The 24,769-nt window shown below is 44.3% G+C and overlaps 1 protein-coding gene across 2 annotated transcripts in view; it reads right to left on the bottom strand.

Annotated features, from left to right (window-relative positions):
• The window catches only part of LOC146775837 (NACHT, LRR and PYD domains-containing protein 12-like), a 984,872-nt gene that overhangs the window by 634,822 nt on the left and 325,281 nt on the right, over window positions 1–24,769 (bottom strand). For both annotated transcript variants that reach the window (XM_085639880.1, XM_085639881.1), the window contains exons 4-5: window positions 23,528–23,705; window positions 2,274–2,339 (exon numbers count right to left, since the gene is read on the bottom strand). In XM_085639880.1, the coding sequence (XP_085496006.1) occupies window positions 2,274–2,339; window positions 23,528–23,705 (244 nt within the window). The remainder of the gene's footprint in view (window positions 1–2,273; window positions 2,340–23,527; window positions 23,706–24,769) is intronic.

Here is a 24,769-nt window from a genome sequence, read left to right as displayed (position 1 = left end):
CAGGTTGGTCTGGATCTGGAAGTGGATGTGTTCAATGGGGGGGCGAGGCATCGTCCAAGTAGGTGGTTGTCAATCGGAGGGAGCTTTTGTTGATGATGGTGAGGCCTCCTCCTGAACGGTCTTTTCTCAGGATCTTGTATCCGTCGGGGATGGCGGTTGTGATGTCAGGTGCGGAGCTGGCTTTGGTCCAGGTCTCAGAGAGGAAGGTGAAGTTGGGCATGTGAGTGTTGAGGAGGTCCCAGATTTCTACGCGTGTCTGTGTAGGGAGCATACATTGAGGAGGATGCAGTCCAGTGGTTTGTGTGTGCTGGTGTCCGGTGGGCTGGGGGTAATGCTGGGGTCTGGAGGTCGGTGAAGGTGAAGGTGCGGCAGCAGTGACAGCAGGAGAACAGGCTTTGGGTGTTGCTCGGCATCGAGAGCTGGCAGATGTTGCAGCGTCCTGGATTGAGAGTGTGGTGGGTGCTGGGATCGTAACGGCAGTGGGTTGGGAGACCAGGGTACCTGGCGCTGGTCGTTGTCAAGTTGTGGACGGGCGCAGATGGGCTTGCCTTTGGCCTTCACCCCCCGCATACACCCCCTGGACCCTGAGGCAGCAGGGGGCCCTATTAGGGCCCCCTTAGTTGTCTCACAGCCACCCTTTTCATTGTGGGCTCACCGCCATGAAAACAGTGGTTGTGACGCAATTCAAAATATGCTCAGCAGTGCCCTAGATCCCTGGCGGTCTCATCAGTCCTGTGGCAGTCCAGCAGTGTGGCAGTGTTCAGACCATCACAAACACTTAATCAGGCCCTTAGTTTTTCACCAGAGCATACCTTTACTTTTTTTTTTAATATAGCAATTTTCCCAGTAGCACATCTGGAAAGCTGTATCAGGTGTTTCATGCGGACTACTGGGAATATCATGTGACAATTCCTGTGAGATCTTAACCCACTATGCGGAATTCCATTTTTTTCCCTTATGGAGAAAGCTCTTCTCCTAGGTACCCCAGCAGTTATAGGGGTGCCCCATTGCTGTTCACATTGTGGAAATGGGGTTACTCAAACTCTTGAGTGTAGTAATTCTTCAACCATTTCGAATGTACATGTTTGTAGCCATTTTCAAAGCATTAGTAAATGTATTTACAACTGCCAGGAATTTGAATACCTGGCAGGTATAAGTCAAATATTTTCAGTCATAAACATGAGTTGGCAGTGAAAATACCTTTGTGCATGGCAGTATTATTTAAAATTCAGTTTGGAATGCACTAATATCTGGTATAAAATAAAAACAAAAGTGGCAGGTAGTCATGCAGATTACTTACATGCCTAAAAAGAGGAAGGAGATTAGAATTGTAAAGTTTTTATCTGTTTTAAAAAGCTACCACAACAAGAATAATAGAATCTGTCATTACTTCCACCAATTATAATTCATCTATAATTGCTGTATTTGAAAATATGGATCTCTGACTTGGTCATTGAATATGAAGAACTAAGAAGTTATTGGGATGGGATTAATACATGACCTAATACACATTGTATACACAACAATATAGATCTCACTATAAATATGGGCGGCTTGCCATTGACAAAGGAAACATAAAAATGATGCACTTGAAGAAAAACTATTATTCAATCTGCTTATTGCCGCCAGTAAAGAAATAACTGTTAAGTGGACCATCCAGAGAAAAATCACACATAGACTAGCGGCGGAATATTAGGTTAACGCAATACGAAAACCAATGGTTCAATGTTTAAAAAATGTTCTTTTCCTAAAGCAGGAGAATATTCAAATTACTCAAACTAATGAAGAGAAAAAGGCAGAATTTGAGAGATATAACTAGTAGAAGGAATTATTTACTTAATGAAAACTGACTTCATAAAGGTTAAATTGGAAGATACTGACGTATAGCCTCTGTGTAACATTGGTCCTATGTATACCCTGATGTGGTGGGGTACCATAGGATAGAATGAACAGCATGGGCCTAAAGCATGGAACAACAATAATTTGAAGGGACATACATAACAAATAATCACAAAGACTGGATCTATTAACAAATCCTTAACACAATTTAAATTTCCAAAGTGCATTTTTGACCTCCAAAAGTAACTCTTTAGACATGTATCAATATACTGATTGCTACTTTTAAATCTATTAATGTCTATTCTTGTACACTACTGAGATGTTTAAAAAATACTTACTACCCATGGCCTTCCTATCACTGATACAAATTAGCCTAAAAGAAGAACCGGTGCAGAGACACATCTAAAACAGTGAAAAGGAGGTGCCCTTAGTACCTTTCAAATAAGGTTGGAGGTGATGTCCATGCTCATTCAGAAGTTCTTCCTGCAGTACATTATTACCTAAGCGGAGGGAATGAGAAATGCAAATAATGAAAGTCTGTTAACTATCAAATGATAACTTTGTGAACAGCAACTGTTTTACCTCTATTATTGTAAGACAATGACTGTTATCAGAAAAGAGATAAACATCAATAATTGTCATAAACATTCAAGTCAATATAAAAAAATAATGTTTATACTTTTCCATATTAAAAGGACATATGATACTTTGATAAAGACTCAGAGTACAGGTAAAGTCTAATTAGAACATGCTGGAGGGAAGTGAAAGCTCCATAGCCATTGTAGGCCCTGCCTGGAATTAGGTGACCCTAATACATGCACTCTTACCCGAGGACCTCTTACTGCCATCGAGTTCACAAACAACAGGCTCAACAGCAAATACTCTCAACTGTCTGCTTCTAAAGCTGACATTTTCTGATCACAGAACCTGAAAAAGAGAGAGTGTCTGTATTGGGGTGTGAGTGTCTTACATATCTTAGACCACCAGTATGTGCAGGATGAGTTTCCTCTTTACCTGCCATGAGATTTTGAATCCTCTCTCTGAATGACAGCTCTGGTAGGAGTTGTACAGGGCATGTGAGACTCTGGCTCCAGCTGCCATTCATAAAACATGGTGACCACTAGAGGATGGAGGAAAGCATTGGGAGTACAGGGTATAACGCCTTTTAGTAAAAGGCCAGACCAACTTCCTATGTGCCTATTGCCAGTAAATTATAGTCAGAATTTTATTGGGCAAGGCTCCACTCTTAGTCCATCTCTTCTTCTTCAATATGGAACCCTCCATTCCACAGCTGCCTCTCCAGACCTCCAATGCCTGGGGCCTTGGGTTATTCACAGTTTGAGAAAGTGTTAAAATGCTTGCATGTCTACTTTAATAATTATCCGCCCTTGTTCTTTATCAACAGCAGCATAGAGTTTAGAGAGATATATTAAGTCTTCATAAACTCATCAACCTTAAAAACGAATTAACAAGGCCAATCGGTCTTTTTTTACCATTGTTTTTCAGTTGCCAATAATGGTTTTGCCAATGCTTTTAAAACTGCACCAGCACTAGCAAAGCCAATAGCAGCAACCAGCCATTTTGAAAGTGTAGCTCCTATGCTTTAATCGTGAGCCATGATGTATGGCACAACGTGGCCGTCATCTTGAAAGTATATCAAATAAAGTTTATACTTAATTTTAAATTATAAAAATGAATCAACACAATTATCACATCTCTTCCTCTGAACAGATTGCAACAAAAGAAAACTGTGCTTAAAGTACCAAACAGGCTAGCATAGCAAAAATCAACAATTAAAACTAAAGAAAAACAACACACAGATTATAAGTTAAAATGTGCATCTGCAATGTAGAAATGTTAAATAAATATATCACATATTTTTTTTTGTTCAATTATTTGAGATTTTCCTTAATCTAAAACTCACAGATAAAATGTCGGAAACAGCAAAATGCATCAAACTCCAAAAAGGCATGCTGTTATTAAATTATGGAGGATATACTTATAGTAAGGAGAGCACCACTAGTGAGAAAACACACTGGAAATGCACCAAATATTGGTCAAATGCATGCTATAGGAGAGCTACCACTAAAAATGTAATTGTTGAAAAGGTTAGCAAACAGAAACATCCCCATAATATTATTGAAATAGACGTTAGAAATGTTTTACAACATGACCTCACAAGACACAACAGAAACAATATTTTAAAAGAGCATGCCAAATGCCAACTTTCTGGCATAGCAACCCTAAAACATTTAATTGCCATAACATGTACCACAGCCAAGGAAAAATACAATTTATATAAAAAGACCACATAAACTTATACCATAATTTTTCCTGAAGTACAGTTACAGCTGGACAGTGGCATTCTGCCAGATTACAGACCTACAAAAAATTCTTCAGCCGACCACAAAATACAATAAAAATGTAAGATTGATGATAAATGAAAGCTGTTAAATTAAATGACTAAAACTATGTTAACATGTTAAATAATTTAAACTACACTACATATTTATTTTTTGTTGTACCCATACCTACTGACTTTCTCTACAGATACCCCACTTCGTAATCAACTCTAATCACACACCGACCACCGGGAACATCCTCTCTACCCAGGACACCACCTCCACTCTGGAGCTCCCACAGACCCATGCCCACACCTTCAACCTCAGAAACCAAAGGATCAGTCAGGAACTCAACACCCTACTCAACATCTCTATCACCACCATAACATTTCCCCACGCCTGGAAACATGCCAAAGTCAGACCACTACTCAAAAAACCCTCTGCCGACCCCAGCAAACTCAAAAACTACAGCGCAATCTCCCTGCTCCCATTCTCAGCAAATGTACTAGAAAAGATCATCAACAATCAACGCATGACACCTGGAGCAGAACTAGCTACTCAACTCCTCCCAATCTGGCTTCCGCAGCAATCACAGTACCGAAACCGCCCTGATTGCAGCCATCAACGACATCTGAACCCTCTTCAACTGAGGAGAAACAGCAGCTTCGATCCTCCTTAGCCTTTTCGGCAGCCTTCGACACCGTATCCCACCACATGCTGATCAAAAGACTCCACCATAGAGGCATGCAAGGGGACGCACTGAGATGGATCACCTCCTTCCTCACAGAAGAACTCAGAGGATCCATCTCCCACCTTTCACCTCTGAACCCAAGGAGATCACATGTAGTGTCCCCCAGGGCTCATCCCTCAGCCCCATGCTCTTCAACGCATATATGACCCCGCTGGCCAACATTGTCAGATCCCACAGTCTCAACATAATTTCCTGTGCAGACGACACCCAACTCATTCTCTCACTCAGCAATGACCCCACCACCATGGAAACCAGCTTCCACAGACACATGAAAAACATCACCGACTGGATGGAGAACAACTGCCTGCAGCTGAACACAGACAAGACAGAAGTACTGATCTTTGGCAACAGCAGCAACAGTAGGAACGGTTTCCGGTGGCCATTAGTTCTAGTACCCGCACCCACTCCCTCGAACCATGCCAGAAACCTCGAAATCATAATTGACAACAAGCTCACCAAGAAATCACAGATCAACGCCGTCTCCTCCACCTGCTTCCCCACTCTGCGCATGCTACGTAAGATCTACAAGTGGCTACCCCTACACACAAGATGCATAATAACTCAGGCCCTCATCACTAGCCAACTGGACTAGGGCAACACCCTTACCATAGGAATTGCTGCACGGACTCATCCTCGGTCTTCCCCGATAAACCCGCATCACACCCCACCTCAGGCAACTCCACTGGTTTCCAATACAGAAGAGATGCCAATCCAAGCTGCTGGCCCATGCACACAATGCTCTACACAGCCAAGAACACGCATACAATAACCATCGCCTGAACTTCCACCAACTTTCGAGAAGACTACGCTCCGCCTCCCTATCACTTGCCATAGTCCCCACATCTACTGAATCAGAAGTGGAGGACAGTCCTTCTCCCACAATGCAGCAAAGACCTGGAACAGGCTCACTACGCACCTCCGGACCATCACCTCACTTCCGGAATTCGGAATGGCCCTCAAGATCTGGCTGTCGAATGAGCCATTGGGACCTGCAAGCGCCTGGATACCCTATCGGGTGATTAGCTGTGCTTTATAAATCCTGATTGATTCATTGATCAGTCTGAAGACATGATGGGCCAGATATTCACCGAGCTCTGGGAAATGAAGCGGCTGTAAAGGGAGCACAACCAGCAGATGGAGGCCCATAACTCAAAGTATGGGCTCCGTGATTGGGGTGCTGCAGGACATTTCCACCCAAAGGTGCAGGGTTTTCCCAGCACCTTCTACCTTTTCCTATAGTCCTACAACATCTAAGCCATCTACATTGGCCACAGGAAGAGAGGCCCTGCCACATGAAGAAGCACCTGCAGAACCCCCTCCATTCCCTGCAACTGTGGATCTCCCTCACCCGCTGCAGAGGACGTCCACGCAAATCACCAGGAGGTGAGGATGGCAAGACCTCTGCCACCACCAGCAAGAAATCTCTATGCTAATTTCCTCCACTGTTTGCCTACTTTTCACTCTGGGACTATTACTGGACTCATTTACCTTTCTGATGCCAGTAGTATTTTGGACACTGGACTTCAAACAATTTTGGCTCTCCAAATATGGTTTCATTTACCTAGACTGATTTTTTTCACATTTTGGTTTGCTTTTCTTATGTTCACCCTCTTTAATTTTATCACATTTAGTACAATAAATGTACAACTCACAAAGTCATAGACTGGTGTTGTATACCTCAACTCTATCAATGCATTCGTTTTCTTCCATCATAACTTGACAATGACAAAAATCAGAAGATTGTGTAAACACAGATGATTTGCAAATAGGTGATGTTTATTTCAAGTTCCCAAACATGACTCTCAAAAATGCCATATCATTTATTCATCAATTACTATTTTTATTCCATTTTACTAATAATTGCTGGACAACATTTCATTTCAATAACAGAACAATCGATACTTTACACTAATACTCAGTGCCAGTTTTCACATTTCCAGTTACAGACCTTGCCAACATGGAAGAAGGGAATATATCCAAAACAATCAGATTGTATAGGCAAATTATCATTGATTTATTTCATCAATAACACCAATAAATAAAAACTTGGCAGTGCTACATTTTGTATACGCAGGATCATTCCAATTCACTGTTCCAGTATCTGGTGGAATGTCACAACCAAGTTACTGTGGTGTGTCACAAGACGTATGTCCTACAATGATGAGACACATCAACAGCTACATACACATTACACACAATGAGATCTTTGCCGATGTGAAGAGAGATTACTATGATTTGGCTCCTCTACCCCATGTGGTTTGAGCTAATGATGGCACTCATATTGTCTTTGTGACAACACACAACAGAGAACAGGTCCAATATAATCTTCAAATCCATCATTCAATCACAGTGCAAGTTGCCTTGGCACCAGATTTGTACACTCAAAGTCTGTGTCTGTCTTTTCCAGGCTCAGCCCATGTTCCATTTGCACTTTGAAACAGCACAATATACCTTTACATGACACAACTCTGAAATGTCCAAATGAAGATGACATGGTGAAGGAACCTAAAAACGATCAAAACAAATAGTTTGTCAATAAAACATAACTTACTATTTTTATTTTATTTTTAACTAGACATATAACAAAGTCAACACAGTTCCACAAAACAATGTGAGAGTCACAATGTAGCTGAACACAGTTGTCAATGTGCTTACACTTTGAAGAACAAACAGCTTTGACCTGAATTTCCCTGAACTTGCCCTTTCTAACAAATTACCACCACATATTCCTCTCATCATCATATCGATAGTTGGTTTATCGGTGAAAGTGATAACATATGCAGATGTACTTACACTCATGAGAATGACTTGTCAATGACATTTTGTAAGTGGTGTCAAAATAGCAGCATATTTAGTTAGTGTTTTGTGCATGAACTTTTTTGCAATGTGTTTTGCGTTGTCTTATGTGTAATTTGTTTTTTCCTTTTTTAGTGGGATACTGTTGGTTCTTACTGTGTCTGTGCTGAGTAGGTGGTGGTGAGTCTAGCTGCTTCTGACAAGTGAGTGGTATAGTGTTGGAGTATATAGGTCTTTGTGATGAAGCTACATTTTGTTTATTTCTTTTTTTACAAAGGGTTTGTTGTTGTTGACTTGTTTGAGAAGTTAGTTTTATTAGTAAGCATTATGGCTAGCCGTAGAATGACTGCTCAGCAGGTGGTTGGTATTCTTCTTAAATCTTCCTCTGAGCAGGATTATGAGACTGACAGTTCGTCTGAGGGAGAGGAGGGAGGGGAAGATTCTGGCAGTGAGTTTTGTCTTCACATGGAATCATCGGATGATGAAGATACTCTCAGTGCGGATGAAGCTACTCTCAGTGGGGATGAAGTGCCTGTTTAAGAGGAGGACACTTCTGTGCTGAAGGTGCAAGAGGCATCTGTATTGCAGCCTGAGGCTGCTAGGCTTCCTACTGGAAGTGCTGAACTCTGGGTTGATCCAAACATTGTGCAGCTGGTGCTGCCTGCCTTTAGTGGTGATGCAGGGTGTAGAGTGGATTGTGAACATTTTTTGCCTATACAGTTTTTTCAGTTGTTCATGGATGATGTATTTTTGGGTGAGATTGTTGAGCAGACTAATTTTTATGCTGAACAGTTTTTGAGGGACAACAGTGCCAGACTTTGGCCCTGCTCTAGAGCTACCCGGTGGACTCCCACAAATCTGGGTGAGATGAAGACGTTTTTGGGTTTGACTTCTTTGATGGGCTTGATAAGGAAGCCGTCCCTGGCTTGATATTAGTCTACCAGTCCCTTGATGGCAACGGCCATATTTCCTGAAATTATGAGTCGTGATCGGTATTTACTTTTGCTTCGGATGCTGCATTTTGTTGATAATGCTTCGGCGTTTCCACAAGATCACCCTGACTGTGACCGTCTTTTTAAGATTCGGCCTGTTCTTGATCACTTTGTAGATCGATTTTCAGAGATCTATACTCCAGGCAAAGAAATATCTGTTGATGAGTCTTTGGTCCTGTTCAAGGGCCGTTTGGTTTTTAGGCAGTACATTACTAGCAAGAGGGCATGTTATGGAATTAAGATGTATATGTTGTCTGAGTGTAGGACAGGATAGGTCTTCAATTTCCGGGTGTACACTGGTAGGGATTCCACTATTGACCCCCCTGGTCGTCCGTCCACTTTTGGAGTTTCAGAGAAAATTGTGTGGGATCTTGCTAGAGGACTGTTTAACAGAGGCCACCATTTGTAACTTGATAACTTCTACACTGCTGTACAATTGTTTAAGGGATTGTTCAAAGTGGACACTTTTGCTTGTGGCACAATCCGCTCTAACCGTAAAGGTTATCCAAAAGAGCTTGTTTGCAAAAAGCTTCAGAGGGGACAGTGCAGTGCCTTGCGTAGTGAGGAACTGCTAGCTGTGAAAATTGTGGACAGGAGAGATGTGTACATGCGGACTACCATTCATGATGAGAGTACTTCACCTGTGACTGTTTGGGGTCAGCTTGGTGAAGTGCGCAAACCTGTGTGTCTTTTAGACTACAATAAGCACATGGGTGGTGTCGATAGAGTAGATCAGAGATTGGAACCTTACACTGCTATTCGTAAGGCTTACATTTGGTATAAGAAGTTGGCCATGCATCTCTTCAATGTAGCAACTTTCAATACTTTTGTTGTGTACAAGGAGAGTTCTCCTGCTTCAAAGATGACTTTTGTTCAGTTTCAGGAGTCTGTGATAGGCAGCCTTGTTGTGGAACAGGCAAGTGTTCCTAGAGTTAGGAGTGGTGGAGGATGTGGCTAGATTGAAAGATCGCCACTTTCCTGATTTCATTCCTCCCACGCCCCAAAAAGTAATCCCTGTAAGAGATGTAGAGTCTGCTTGCGAAGGGGTGTGCGGAAGGAGAGTCGTATGCACTGTGCCGATTGTCATTCTAATCCTGGGCTGTGTGTGCCCACATGTTTCAGATTGTGTCACACTCAAAAGAGTTTTTGGGAGCAACCGTGAGTCTAATAGTGTACTGCCTGGTCTGTATGGTTTTATATAGTAGTTCAGTTTAACGTTTGGCAATAGAATGATGTCTTTAGTTACTGCTGTAGTTCTTATTTTGTATTTAGTTGCAATTGGTTTGTGTTTTCTTTCTTGTTTAAAACATTTTTATGATGTGTGCGTGGACTGGTGCTTGGCTGGCAGTGTGCGTGGACTGGTGCTTGGCTGGCGGTAAGTGGATTGGCACTTGGCTGGCGGTGTGCGTGGATTGGCACTTGGCTGGCGATGTGCATGGATTGCCGCTTGGCTGGTGGCGTGCGTGGATTGCCGCTTGGCTGGCGGTGTGCGTGGACAGGCGCTTGGCTGGTGGTGTGCGTGGACAGGCGCTTGGCTGACGGTGTGTGAGTAGTGACTTGCTGCTAGTCACTACACACACTGCTAGCTAAACGCCACTCCACGCAATCCGTGAGCTGGTGTGGTTGCTGTGTCAGGAATGTGGGTGTGTGAAAGTGATGGACTCTTGAATGGCGTTGTCTGCTGGTGTGAGTGTTGTAATGTGCTTGGCCCGCGACTGGCAGTGTGAATGGTTTTTTATGTGTCACAGGTATGAAAGGTGTATGAATGGCCTTGTCGTGGCTTTACAGCTCACGAGCTGTGAGTCAATGGTTCAGTTTCTCGTCCTTTCAATTATTAACAGTGCATTTCATTTTTGTGAAATCTCTGGCTAATACAACTGTATATACTGAACCATCACTCACCCTCGTGCCAAATCCAACCAGTATATCTGTGTGCTTGAAGAATAGATGGCTGTGCAGTAATCTTTGTCTTCCTAGTCTCTCTGCCAAGGTGTACATTCCAGCTAAGAATAACCAACCAATTGTTGATTTTGTCGTAAACTAAACACCCATGTGAGTACATGGTGATGTCTCTCTTGTGAATCCCAACAAGTTATCTTACCCACAATGTCCTGCAAACCTCAAAATGTGACTGTCACATTTTCCTTGCATTATTGTGCTCAAATTTTCATGCTGCAGAAAGTAACAACAATTTTCCAAACCCCCCAGCATTTCTTCAAGTATCCCAATAGAAATGATATCTCACTTGTGTGGGTGGGGCAAGGGCCTGTGACTGGGAATAGCCCAAAACATAGAGAATAAGGGTATAGCACCGAGAATTCTAAGCGGCAAATTGTTTTTAAAAATAAGTTTTTAGCCAATTCTGCATTGGACAGCCACACAAGTGAGGTATCATTTTACTCGGGACACTAAGGAGAACGCTGTGGGGTAGGACATTTGTGCTGGCGATTCCACCCAAAAATATGTGCAAAATGTGTTTTTTTCAGCAAAATTTGAGGTTTGAATGGCATTCTGGGTAGGAAAACATTGGGAGATCCACGCAAGCCATACCTCATTGGACTCCCCCGGGTGTCTAGTTTTTATAAATGTTTGGGTTTGGTCCTTTCCCAATATGGCTGCTGAGCCTGGATCCAGAATCTCAGGTGCCCCCCCACCCAAAAACTGGGTAGTTTTGTTATAGGCATTTTGAAGTCTCCACAGTACGATTTGGCTCATTTCCTGTCGCAGCCACTATGTCTACCCACACAACTGAGGTACCATTGTTATCGGGAGACCTGGGGAAACGTTGGGTGGGAGGAAATTTGTGGATCCACACAGATTCCAGAACTTTACCACACAGAAATTTGGAGACAAAAGTGATTTTTTCAAAAAGAATTAGAGGTTTGCATGGGATTCTGGGTAGGAGAATGTTGGGGGACCCACGCAAGCCATACCTCGCTGGACTCCCCCGGGTGTCTAGTTTACAGAAATGTGTGGGTTCAAGCTAAGGTTCAAAAACTACAGCTAGGCACTTTGACAAAAAAGGGTCATTTTTCACTGTGAAATTGTGGTGTGTCCACGTTGCGTTTTGCGCCGTTTCCTGTCGCGGGCGCTAGGCCTACCCACACAAGTGAGGTACCATTTTTCTCTGAAGACTTTGGGGAACGCTGGGTGGGCGGAAATTTGTGGATCCACGCAGATTCCAGAACTTTCCACCACAGAAATTTGAGGAAAATGTGGGTTTTTGGACAATTTTTTAGGTTTGCAAGGGATTCTGGATAACAAAACCTGGTGAGAGCTCGTCAAGTCACCCTGTCCTGGATTCCCCTGGGTATCTAGTTTTAAAAAATGTATAGGTTTGCTAGGTTAACCAGGGTGCCGGCAGAGCTAGGGTCCAAAAACTACAGCTAGGCACTTTGCAAAAAAAGGGTAAATTTTCATTGTGAAAATGTGGTGTGTTCACGTTGCGTTTTGAGCCGTTTCCTGTCGTGGGCACTATGCCTACCCACACAAGTGAGGTACCATTTTTATCGGGAGACTTAGGGTAAGGTAATTCAGATTTGTAAAGCAACTGTTATTACCTATTGACTTTCGATGCATTTCTGCCTTCCAATTGAAAGACAATGTGTAAAAAAGAAGTCATTTTCAAAATGACCAATAATTCTCATGCCAGTATGAGTATTCCCAATTTCGGAAATGTGCAAATACCTACTGTTTCTAAACTCTATATTTTGTTCCCATTTCAGAAATACGTAGGTGCCTTTCATACCAATTTTCCCATGTATACTTTTTCCCAAAATAATTGCTATATACCCGGTACATAATAAAAAACGATTGCAAGTCGCTGCTCAGTTTTTGGCTCTGGGTTCGTCGGGTTCTTGGTGAACCTACAAGTCCTATATATCCCCAGAACCAGTAAAGTCCAGCGGATGTAATGGTATATCGTTTTCAAAGAGCTGTCATAATTAGATGTTACAGATGAAAACGTTGACACAAAAGGCTGTTTTTTTCACCAAATTTTCAATTTTTTCTATATTTAACTGTTAGTTTCAATAAAGAAACCTTGAAGGATCTACACAAATGACCCCTTGTTTAATTCAGAATTGTGTCAACTTTTCTAAAAAGTATAGCTCTCCAGGATCCATTATTGCTTTCATACCCATTTCAAACAATTACCTGGAAGGAGGTTGAAAGCACAAAAAATAGCAAAAATAGGCTATGTCCCAAAAAATGCCAAAACTGTGTAAACTTTTTTGGTTTTATGACAAAAGTCTGTCATTCCCTAAAAGCTGGGAAAATGGTGATTTCAGCCCCACAAACCCTTTTTTGATACCATTTGCAGGGAAAAACCAGACACTTTCATTTGCAATACTTTTCCCCATTTTTCCCCAAAAAACAAAATGTAGTTGTATTTTGGCTAATTTCTGGGTTCCCTTCAGGGGAATCCACAAACCCTGGGAACCTTTAGAATCCCCATGATGTTGGAAAAAAAGGACGCATATTTGGCGTGGATAACTTATGTGGTCAAAAAGTTACAGGGGCCTAAGCGCGAACTACCCCAAATAGCCAAAACAAAGGCTTAGCACAGGGGGGGGGGGGGGGGGGGAGGCCTAGCAGCGAAGGATTTAATCACCACAGTTATCTTGACACTTATTGTTGAATGAAAACTGCTAAATATTCACGGAACTCTGCAGCGGGTGCTTTTAAAACTGCTGCACTGCTACAAAATCAGTCCCCAGTTACAAAACTGCCCGCCCTTCCAGCCTCCTGGGGAAACGCCTGATGCCTGATAAGGCCAGTCCCGCCTTGTAAAGAAGCCTCTGAAGAGCAACCACGCCCTCCAAGGCTCTGACACCTGAAGCTGCACGAGCCTCTCTCAATGGACGCCTTGTGCACACATATTCTCAGCATGAGTGCAAGGAATGACTCAAGCTGAAACCGTTACCTCCCTCAAGGCCTACAAATATACACAGAGGTATTGCCTTTTTATTTTGTAAACCCTAATTCCGCTGAAACAAACTCCTCATATCCAACAATCAAAACCATAAATTGGGTCCTTAACTAAATAAATACTTACCATATGCATACAATTAAGCATATTAAAACTATATAAACATCAAAACATCGGTATACTTACTATATATCTATAAAATACCATAATACAAACCCAATCTCTTTTCAACTAAATATTATACTGCTTAAGGTCTATTTCAATATAACATCCACACAATACTTATCTTATCTGTCAAGGAGAAGCAGATAAAAGAGGAAGGTGATTGCTGGTTAGAGAGTTATATAGGCTACAGTGACATTCTAGTTATGAAATTTTGTGTTTGGTTATGTTTTGCTTTAAAGTGCTGCAAAGAGCTGGCAATAAAATATATATGCATAATGCTAGCCTCCAGTCTTGACATGAAAGCCAATCATTTTTAAAGAACAAATTATTTTTTTATACCAAAAATAATAAATCATATATTGTTTGATACAAACAGTTCAATGTGATACAGTCAAATCTGTGCTTATACAGTGCTAATTGAGTGAGACGGTCACTAAATTAGTAAGTTAGGAGAGCAGTAATTTGTGGTTTAGTTACAGAAGTTGCTTGTCTGGTACACTGAAACTGTCATAATCCCCAGCTGTGCTGTTGAAATCAGCTTTATTTAAATTGCTTTTAGCCCAGGTGCTTTCTGTCATTGCAAAGTCCCTAAAACAATAAAAATAATAAGAGGAATACAAATTAAAATCAATATAAATTTTTGAATAGACCTTATTGGGATGACTTTCAGGATTATGAAATATTTTTTTTTTGTTTGGTATGTTATGTTATGCAAATTTGTAAAGTGCACTATCACCTAGGAGGGAATTCTGGCACTGAGCAGGGGTGACACTAGCCAAACCTAGGGCTTAGTGGGACTACTCAAAAAGCAGAGTCTTAAGCTTCTTACTGAATTCACAAAGTTAGGAGGAGACTCTTATGTTTAGTGACAGTAGCTTCCAAGCTTTAGGAGCAATGTACAGGAAGACTCATCCTCCAGGTCAAGTGTGGAATGTGTGCAAGAAGAATTCTGGATGAGTGAATGTGTCTAGAGGGTTTGTAAAGCAAACACAGGGAGATGATGGACGGAGTGCTGAAACTTTTCAGACACTCACCCCCAGTCACAGATCTGGGTTGAATCCATCATCATTCTTTAGCTCACTTTGCCACCTCAGTTCAGACCCAGCTGTATGCAAATTAGTCTTGACCCTGTGCCTCATTGGAACAGTCCAGCCCGAACTGCAAAGCCAGGTCTCCCCTGAACTGGAAACAAGCATCCTGGGACTGGTTTCTGGGTAACACCCTTCATCAGCCAGGCTAGCTTGAATCCAGTGGCAAAGTGAGCAAGGGACCCAAGTCTGGGCTTACCCTGCCAACTTAGGGCGAACAAAGCAAACACAAGGATATGATGGACGGAGAGCTGAAACTTTTCAGACACTCACCCCCAGTCACAGATCTGGGTTGAAAACATCATCATTCTTTTTCTCACTTCGCCACCTCAGTTCAGACCCAGCTATATGCAAATCAGTCTTGACCCTGTGCCTCATGGGAACAGTCCAGCCCGAACAGCCAAGCCAGGTCTTCCCCGAACCGGAAACAAGCATCCTGGGACCGGTTTCTGGGTAACACCCTTAATCAGCCAGGCTAGCTTGAATCCAGTGGCAAAGTGAGCAAGGGACCCACATCTGGGCATACCCTGCCAACTTGAGGTGAACAAAGCAAACACAAGGAGATGATGGACAGAGCGCTGAAACTTTTTAGGCACTCACCCCCAGTCACAGATCTGAGTTGAATCCATCATCATTCTTTATCTCACTTCGCCACCTCAGTTCAGACCCAGCTATATGCAAATCAGTCTTGACCTTGTGCCTCATGGGAACAGTCAAGCCCGAACTGCCAAGACAGGTCTTTCCTGAACCGTAAACAAGCATCCTGGGACCGGTTTCTGGGTAACACCCTTAATAAGCCAGGCTAGCTTGAATCCAGTGGCAAAGTGAGCAAGGGACCCACGTCTGGACATACCCTGCCAACTTAGGGCGAACAAATCAAACACAAGGAGATGATGGACGGAGCGCTGAAACTTTTCAGACACTCACACCCAGTCACAGATCTGGGTTGAATCCATCATCATTCTATATCTCACTTCGCCACCACAGTTCAGTCCCAGCTATATGCAAATCAGTTTTGACCCTTTGCCTCATGGGAACAGTCCAGCCCGAACTATCAAGCCAGGTCCTCCTTGAACTGGAAACAAGCATCCTGGGACCGGTTTCTGGGTAACCCCTTTCATCAGCCAGGCTAGCTTGAATCCAGTGGCAAAGTGAACAAGGGACCCACGTCTGGGCATACCCTACCAACTTAGGGCGAACAAAGCAAACACAAGGAGATGATGGACGGAGCGCTGAAGCTCTTCAGACACTCACCCCCAGTCACAGATCTGGGTTGAATCCATCATCCTTCTTTAGCTCAATTTGCCACCTCAGTTCAGACCCAGCTATATGCCACTGGAATCAAGCTATCTTGGCTGATGAGGGGTGAAACCCTGAAACCGGTCCTAGGATGCCTGTTTCCAGTCCAGGGAGGACCTGGCCTGGCAGTTCAGGCTGGACTGCCAGGCCAGGTCAAGACTGATTTTGTATATGGCTGGGTCCCACTGGAATGGCGACCAAAAAAACGATGGATTTAGGTCTAGATCTTTGTACTGGGGTGAATGTATGACATTGTTCTGCTTTCTGTCCATCAATTGTTCTTTTTGCATTTGTCACCCCGAGTGAGACGGGTATGCCCAGATGTGGGTCCCATGCTCCCCATGCCACTGGAATAAAGCTATCCTGGCTGATGAGGGGTTAAACTCCGAAACCAGTCCTAGGATGCTTGTTTCCAGTCCAGGGAGGACCTGGCTTGGCAGTTCGGGCTGGACTGCTCCCATTGGGCACTCATACATCAAGAGCAAGGGCCATGAGGACACCTGGCACTCAGGAATCCCCATATGCTGCCTTAGCTTTTTATACCTGAGAGTTCACATGTCCTGTGAGTTGGAACTCACTTGGTGCCTGAATCTTTGTCCCTTACTCAGTAGGGCCCACGAGGATATGACCAGATGGGACAAGATACCCCTTAATCTGGTGGGCATGACTCCCTTATTATGATGATACTCCCCTGGCTGCTCTGCGCACACAAAAATGCCCCCCACTACATTTTGTAGACTTGATTTAATACTTTGGCAATGTTTAAAAGCTGGCTCCTGCGGGCAAATAAGCACCCTCGGGTCACCTTTGGCAGATGTGTCTGCTCTAACCATGATGGGGGACTTGCCTATACTACAGAGCAGCACACACTCTAGTGGTGAATGACTGGCTGGGAAGACCTAGCATACCAGGGGGAGATAGCTCTAACGAGTATGGATAACACAACAGGTATGCTCTATGGGAGCCTGCGCCAGAATCTCTCTCAGAACCATGGTGTTCCGGGCTTGGAGATAAGTGCTGCGCAGGAACGGGTGGGACTGAAGTCTCACACTGGAGACTCCCTGACGCATGGATTTCGAGGGTGGAAATGAATCAGAATTTCGTGCCTGGCAGATATGCAGGAAAAACCATATAAGGTTCTTTCAGGACCTTCAAACTTAGGGGCTCATTATGATGGCGGGCGGACATCAGTCCGCCTGCCATCATAACTGTGATGGGACCGCCTGCCAGACGTGCGGCGGTCCCACAAGTGCAATTAGGATGCACCCGCCATAATGGTGGGCGCATCCTGGCCTTTTACCACTGCAGACGGTGCTGCTGGCTGCAGCACCGTCCGCAATGGTAAAAGAGCATGCACAGCATTTCCCTGCACAACGTGGCAGGTACCACGCGGTGCCTGCCACTTGGTGTATGGAACTGCAGGGGGGTACCATGGGTACCCCCCCAGTGCACCCCCCACACCCACTCCCCAGAGGGGGCCCGCAAAGTCAATCCCCGCCAGCCTCTCCATGGCGGCATTGCCGCTATGGAAAGGTCTGTCCAATACCCTGATCCTAATATGACAGACGGTGCCCGCTAGGCACCACCACCATATTAGTGGCCCTGCTTCGCCCGGCAGGCAATCGTAACCATTACCACCAGCGGAAAAGCGGCGGACGGACCTTACGTCCGCCACGATATCCACCGCCATCCAAATTTGCCAGTGGGTAAATCTCATTGTGATGGCGGGAGGATCGCCACCGCTGGGTCGGCGGTGGTGATCCTCCCACCATCATAATGAGCCCCTTGGTTCCACATGCATAAATACACATTTTGCTGACATTTACAATTCAAACATGCCCTCCCCAAATATTAAGAAGTACTTGGAGATGTTCTCGAATACAACCATCTGGAAGCGCAGTACTGATGGGCCCCCTAGGGTAAGGTGGGATCTCACATATGTATAAGACCCTAGTCATACACTCTCCCGACCGGATGGGACCCGTGAAAGCTAAATTGGTGGAGTGGGTGCACACCCTGGTGAGACAGACTGGCGGGATGGCTGCATGGCACTCAAGCTCATTCAGTTCAAATGCCTTCTCCAAACCTACCTCACGCATCTCTATCTCTGGAAGGCCCAGGCATATCTATCGTCCAATCGCCTCAAATGGCATGAGTCCAGGAGGGATTTCTATCACACAACATGGGCCCTCCCAGGAAAACAACATTACTGGTTACGCATACTCACCACTATCTCTGGGGTGGTGAGATCACATATTGAAACTAATCCCAGACTCTCTATTTTGGGAATTCTAAAGGACATGGGGGTCCCCCGAGGGGATAGGACACTGGTGGAGTTGGGTTCACTACTGGCCACATGACACTAGAACCTCCCCCAATGCTGCCTCCACCATGGATTGAAAGAAAGGTATGTAGTGGTGTGTGAAGCAGGAAGAAACAATGTACACAGCACCAGGATATTTCCGTAAATATGACAAGGTTTGGAGCAAATGGTGGGCTTACCATGGTCTATAAGGACAAGGCTGACATGGACAACCAAGAGAGTAACGGATTCTACATCTGCGGGACTAATGGAGAAGGAATTTTTATGTGAGAACTATAGTATACATTGTGCTTGCCTTGAGAGAGCAACACCTGGTACATTAAAACTCAATAAAAAGTTTTGCTATGAAAAAAGCACTCGCTGGATATATGTTTATTAAGTTGTATTGGGTCCTTTGCCAAGTTCTAACTCGCAACATCCCCCTGAGTAAGACTACTCTGCTATGCCGCATTGAAGATTATATGCTAAACTGGTGTTCTATTCAGTTTTGGTACATAGTGAGGTGACTGCAGGACACCAAAGTTAAAATATTTCCAACTAGCACAGCTGAATCCCAGTAACTCCTGATTGCCATGTAACTACTTCTATAATGAGTACCTGCAGTCCTAGATGAACTGAAATGAAGGTGCATCATTATTGTTCACTGTCATGGCAGAGACTGGCCCTGCTACTGTACACCTTCTCTAAGCCCCTTGCTTTAGCACCACAGGCTCCAACGGAAGAATAGCAATAGTGTGTCATGCCTGTTGTGCTAGTAGGAGCAGGGCTCATACAACTCGGAATGAAGTGCTGTGGATTATCTACTCTAACAATAGCATGTGTGTCCAAACATAATGACAAAACAGCATACAGAGCAGGTTGGTGGATGGCATGTGTAGCAGTACATAAACAAATGCTAAACTATAGTACCATGCTCCCTACCTCTCCCATATCATTGTTCAAGTAATACTTTGTTCGCTGCTGGGCTTCCTCCAGAGCTGATGCTTCTCTATCCAAACGTGTGATAACAACAGTGGGTGGGTACTATGCTGATTTATCTAGTGCTTGAGTATGGTGCCCTTTGTTGCATGCATAAGTACCTGCATGATGTCGAACCAACTGCTCCTGTCAATCTCATTGAACTGTATGTATGCCCTTCATGTGATGGGCGTTGTGCTGCATCTGGGCACTATGTGTATGTGCACACAGGAAAGCTGTAGAGCCTTCAGGGATGCTGCACTCAGACCTGGGAGACCAGCTGCCGGAAAGTGCTGCAGAACTATCCATGTGAGGCCATAGTCAGAGTCCTTGAGCAGTGGTGAGTATAAAGAAGCACTAAATGTTTCTGGGGTGGTTCCGAGACTCTGTTAACTGGTGTAACTGGTGAATGCTGATGCCAGTACCAGAACTGGTTGTGCACGTGATATCACGATCAGTTATCCTTGTTGTGTATTTTGTGGGTGGATTTCCCACCCACATTTGTCCCACCTTATCAGGGAAAGTAGGCCATAAAGGTTCACGAGTGGAAAGAAAGGACTCTGCCTAGGAAGGATTTCTGTAGCATTGTTTTATGAAATAGACTCATCCATTGTTAAATAAGTGCACAACATGTCTTCCATCCATGCCACCAATGAAAATTTAAGGGGGGTGTTAAAGGCCTTAGACTAAATACCAGCAACACTCAAACAATCCTCGCAAACTAGCTGTCACGTACTGCTTGAAGGGCCTCACACCTCTCACTGGTACCAGTCACAAACAGACAGAGCATGTTTACCCCCCCCGACACACAAGCAGTCTTATACTACTGACAGTATTCCAACACTCATCAGAGCAGCTGCACAAAAACTACCAAAACTATCAAAACCTTCACATATTTGTAGTCACAAAGTACTGACAGCTCTCTAACGTCTCATAGAATATTAGTCTGGGATTATTGACATTAATAACAGCACACTCACACTCTTCATGGACCAGCAGTTAGACATTACTGAAAGAACTCTCACATTCACATTCACCATCGACAACCCCAACACCACCACCACACACCTCCTTGAAAGAATGAGCAGTCTCGGACTGGTCCAGATCATCTGTGACCCCACACACACCACAGGACACATGGTGGACCCCATCTTCACCTCCACCAACCTCGTCAAATGCAACCATACCACAGAACTACATATATTTATCACTCCATTGTCGACTTCATCATCTACAGCCCCCACACCGCCACCCCCAAGATGGTCAGTGCCCCCACCACAGCTGGAACAAAATGTCAGAGAGCAGCTGGACAGACTCCCACAACACACCTAACCCAGCTGCTGCCACCAACCGGGAAACAGTTAATCAAGAACTTCAATGCTTGTATCACCAACTGTACCGACCGCATTGCCCCCATCAAGAGCAAGAATCAGAAAAGATCCTCCAAAAAGGCCAGCTGGCACACTAAAAAGCTCAGAACAGCAAAACGTGACAGCAAACAGCTGGAGAGGGGATGTTGTACCAGCAAGGACACCTCCAACAGGGCAGCCTTCTAGATCTCCCTCCACCTCAACCACCGCCTGCTGAGGGCAACAAAGAAGACAGCCCTAGCTGCATGCATCGAAACCAGCAGCAACAACAGCAAGGAACTTTTCAACATTGTTAAGGAACTTTCCAACAGGGCGGCCAGAGAAAACAACATCATGCCCTCACAAGAGATATTCGACAATCTCAACAATTTCTTCCATGACAGGATCGCAACCACATAAAGAAACTTTAAACCCCAACCTACAACTATGGACTTCCTCAACAGATACACCCCCACCTCAATCGACACGAACCACAGACTGAACACCTGGAACAACCTCTCCATCTCCACCATAAAATCCATCAATTCTGAACTTTCACAGACCCATGCATGCACCACATCTTCAACCTCGGAAATCAAACACTCAGCCAGGATCTCACCACCCTGCTCAAAACCTCAATCACCACCGCAACATTTCCTGATGCCGGGAAACACGCCGAAGCCAGACCACTACTCACAAAAACCTCATTTGACCCCAGTGATCTCAAAACTCCTGGCCAATCTCTTTGCTCCCATTCCCAGCAATGAACTGGACAAGACTATTAACAAGCAACTCACAACACACCTGGAACAAAACCAGCTACTTGGCACCTCCCAATCTGACTTTCGCAGCAATCACAGCACTGAGACCATCCTGATCTCAGCCACCGATGACATCCAAATCCTCCTAGACTGAGGAGAAACAGAAGCTCTGATACTCCACGACCTTTCAGCAGCTTTCAACACCGTATCCCACCGCACGCTGATCAAAAGACTCCACCACTTTGGCATCCAAGGGAACATGCTCAGATGGATCACCTCCTTCCTCACTGAAGAACTCAGAGGGTTCGACTACCATTTTTCACCTCCGAAACTAAGGATATCTTCTGTGGTGTCCCCAGAGCTCACCCCTCAGTCCCACACTCTTCAACGCAAATATAACCCCACTGGCCAACATCGTCAGATCTCATCGTCGCAACATAATATCGTACATAGACAACACCCAGCTCATCCTCTCACTCACCAACGATCTTATCACCACCAGGATCAACTTCAACAGATGCATGACTACCATCAGCGACTGGATGAAGAACACCTGTCTGACGCTGAACATGGACAATTTGGAAGTACTGATCTTCGGCAACAACAGCAACCCATGAAATGACTTCTGGTGGCCATCAGACCTGGAACCCACACTAACACCCGCCGACTATGCCAGAAACCTCGGCATCATCATTGATAACAAGCTCACTATGAAACCACAGATCAACACCATCTCCTCTGCCTGCTTCCTCACTCTGCACATGCTACGTAAGAACTTCAAGTGGCTACACCTGATCAGGGGACGCATCATGACACAGGCCCTCATCACCAGCCGACTGCGCTAGGGCAACACTCTTTCCGTAGGAATCACCGCTCACCACCTACAGAGACTTAAAGCCATACCACCACAGCAAGACTCATCCTCGACCTCCCCCGACAAACCCACTCACATCCCATCTCAGGCAACTCCACTAACTCACCATACAGAAAAGATGCCAATTGAAGCTGCTGACCTATGCACGCATGGCTCTACACAACCAAGGATCCACCTAGATTAACCACTGCCTGAACTTCCACCAACTGTCAAGAAGACTACTCTCCGCCTCCCTATCACTTGCCCACACTCCCTGCCTTTACCGAAGCAGAACTGGAGGACGCTCTTTCTACTACATCGCAGCAACGATCTGGAACAGCGTCCCATGCACAGATCCGGACCATCACCTCACTTCCGGAATTCCAAAGGGTCCTGGTTGTTCGAATGATCTTTTCAGGTACCTGCAAGTGCCTGGATACCCTATCAGGTGATTAGCAACACTGTATAAATCCTGATTGATTGATTCCTGACAGATGAACATACTAACAGGACCCCCAGGCTCCCGCCCTAAAGACTAGCCATAACAAATTCCCAGAAACACTCTCACACCCCTCCCAGGTTAGCAGTCACGCACTACTTATGATTATTATTAGCACTAGTAGAGCACATGGCTACCCATAGGCATCCCAGCACTGAAAATAACAGTACTCTCACATTTCTCACCTTGTAACAGTCACGCACTACTGAAAGCACACTCACATCCCTCACAAACTAACCTTGTAAAGTTCTGGCTGATAATTGAAAGTGCATATTCACTGAATGGTGAGTTTGTGAGTATGATATTGTGGCTGGGTGAGTGTGGGAATGAGGCAATAGGTGGATTTCTAGAGGCTTCCGTGGCTCAAATGCCTTTTAGCGTGAAAAACTGAAGTAGCCAGGCTGCTTGCCTTAGTTTCTCTTTGAGTAGGTGATAGAGTAGCTGAGTACAAGAACGAGTGAGTGAGTGCATGGATAGAAGGTTAGAAGCATCCATGCACTTTCAATTAAACACCAGTCTCATTGGCTTTGCGAATTCCGGTTGTGTATTTGTATTATGTAGCATTACAGTTTACACAACTTACCGTTCTCGATAATTTCATCCAGCATTCCCAGAAGATTGGGGTGGGAGTACATTCTTTGCAGAGCATATAAAGTAACCCACATCTTCAGCACAGTGTCTCCATTTTGCTCAAATAAATCTTCTACTAGAATGGATGCCACAGTTGAGGAGTCACATTGTTTGTCCAAGTTCTTGTAAGTCTAAAATACAAAACAGATCCAAGGGTTGTAGAGTAAACGCGGCGTGTCAGTAATAGCACAGTAAGCGTGGTACAATAAAGATGCTGAAATTACTTTGCAAGATTTGCACCGAATCCTTTCCAGGTTTCCTAAAACAAGCTAAGAAATGAAATACTGAATACGGTTATGGCTCAAAAACTAGCACTAACCAGTCTAATTTCTTCCTCCCTAAGGATAGTATGATGGAGCAAATTCTGCCAGCTGATTCTTGCCAAATTGTTATTTTTATATTACCATCCGTTTTGAATCCTGCCATGGGAAGGATTTTGCACCCTAGAATGTGGGCACATATTTGGACATGTCCACAATTGCAACGGTTAGTGGTAAATCTGTTGGTGGGATTTCGATTGCAACTTAATTTACAGCCAAAGAGCTCCATCCACCGAAGAATTTCCAGCAATGCACAGTTTCGCCAGTGACATTTCTGGCAATATGGACAAGAAGAGCAATCTCCCTTTTAAAGAGGAGTTACTATATTATTATTGTTATTGCTCATGCCAGTACTTGCTCAGGCGCTTGTCTTTTTTCTGCCACTTTCCTTATATTTCCATGGCAAACCATTATAGGGACAATTACTCATTTTGTGTGGGGTTTTAGCACTCCATATGACATATCTAGCCCTGCATTTTACTGCAGTCTTACAACTGTAATTGACCGAGCTGGAGGAATTAGCTTTGGCAGAATTGCAAATAATTAGTGCACCTGTGCATCACTATCCACCAATTTTTTTGCAGATTTTCCCCGTTATCTGCCAACTATTTAACAGATTTTCCATTTCCGTCCTCTTTCTCTTTGGCTTTACTCAGGCTAAGCAAATCATTGAAATTAACCCTTCAAGTGGAACAGTATATGAAACATTAGCTAATGTAATTGACTACAAACGGTATGTAGCAATGAAAAGGGTGGACTGTCAGTCCGCCATGAGAGCGGAGTGCATGCCGATCGCTAGTGAGATCCATGCCTGCCTGGTAGGAATCTTACTGAACTCAGAGCAACCGCCAGAGTGGGAAATGTATGGAAGCTGA

The sequence above is a fragment of the Triturus cristatus genome, chromosome 12 (assembly GCF_964204655.1).
Source record: "Triturus cristatus chromosome 12, aTriCri1.1, whole genome shotgun sequence".
NCBI classification, from domain to species: Eukaryota; Metazoa; Chordata; class Amphibia; order Caudata; family Salamandridae; genus Triturus; species Triturus cristatus.
Note: the sequence above shows the minus strand (reverse complement) of the source record. Positions and strands in the feature narration are given on the sequence as shown.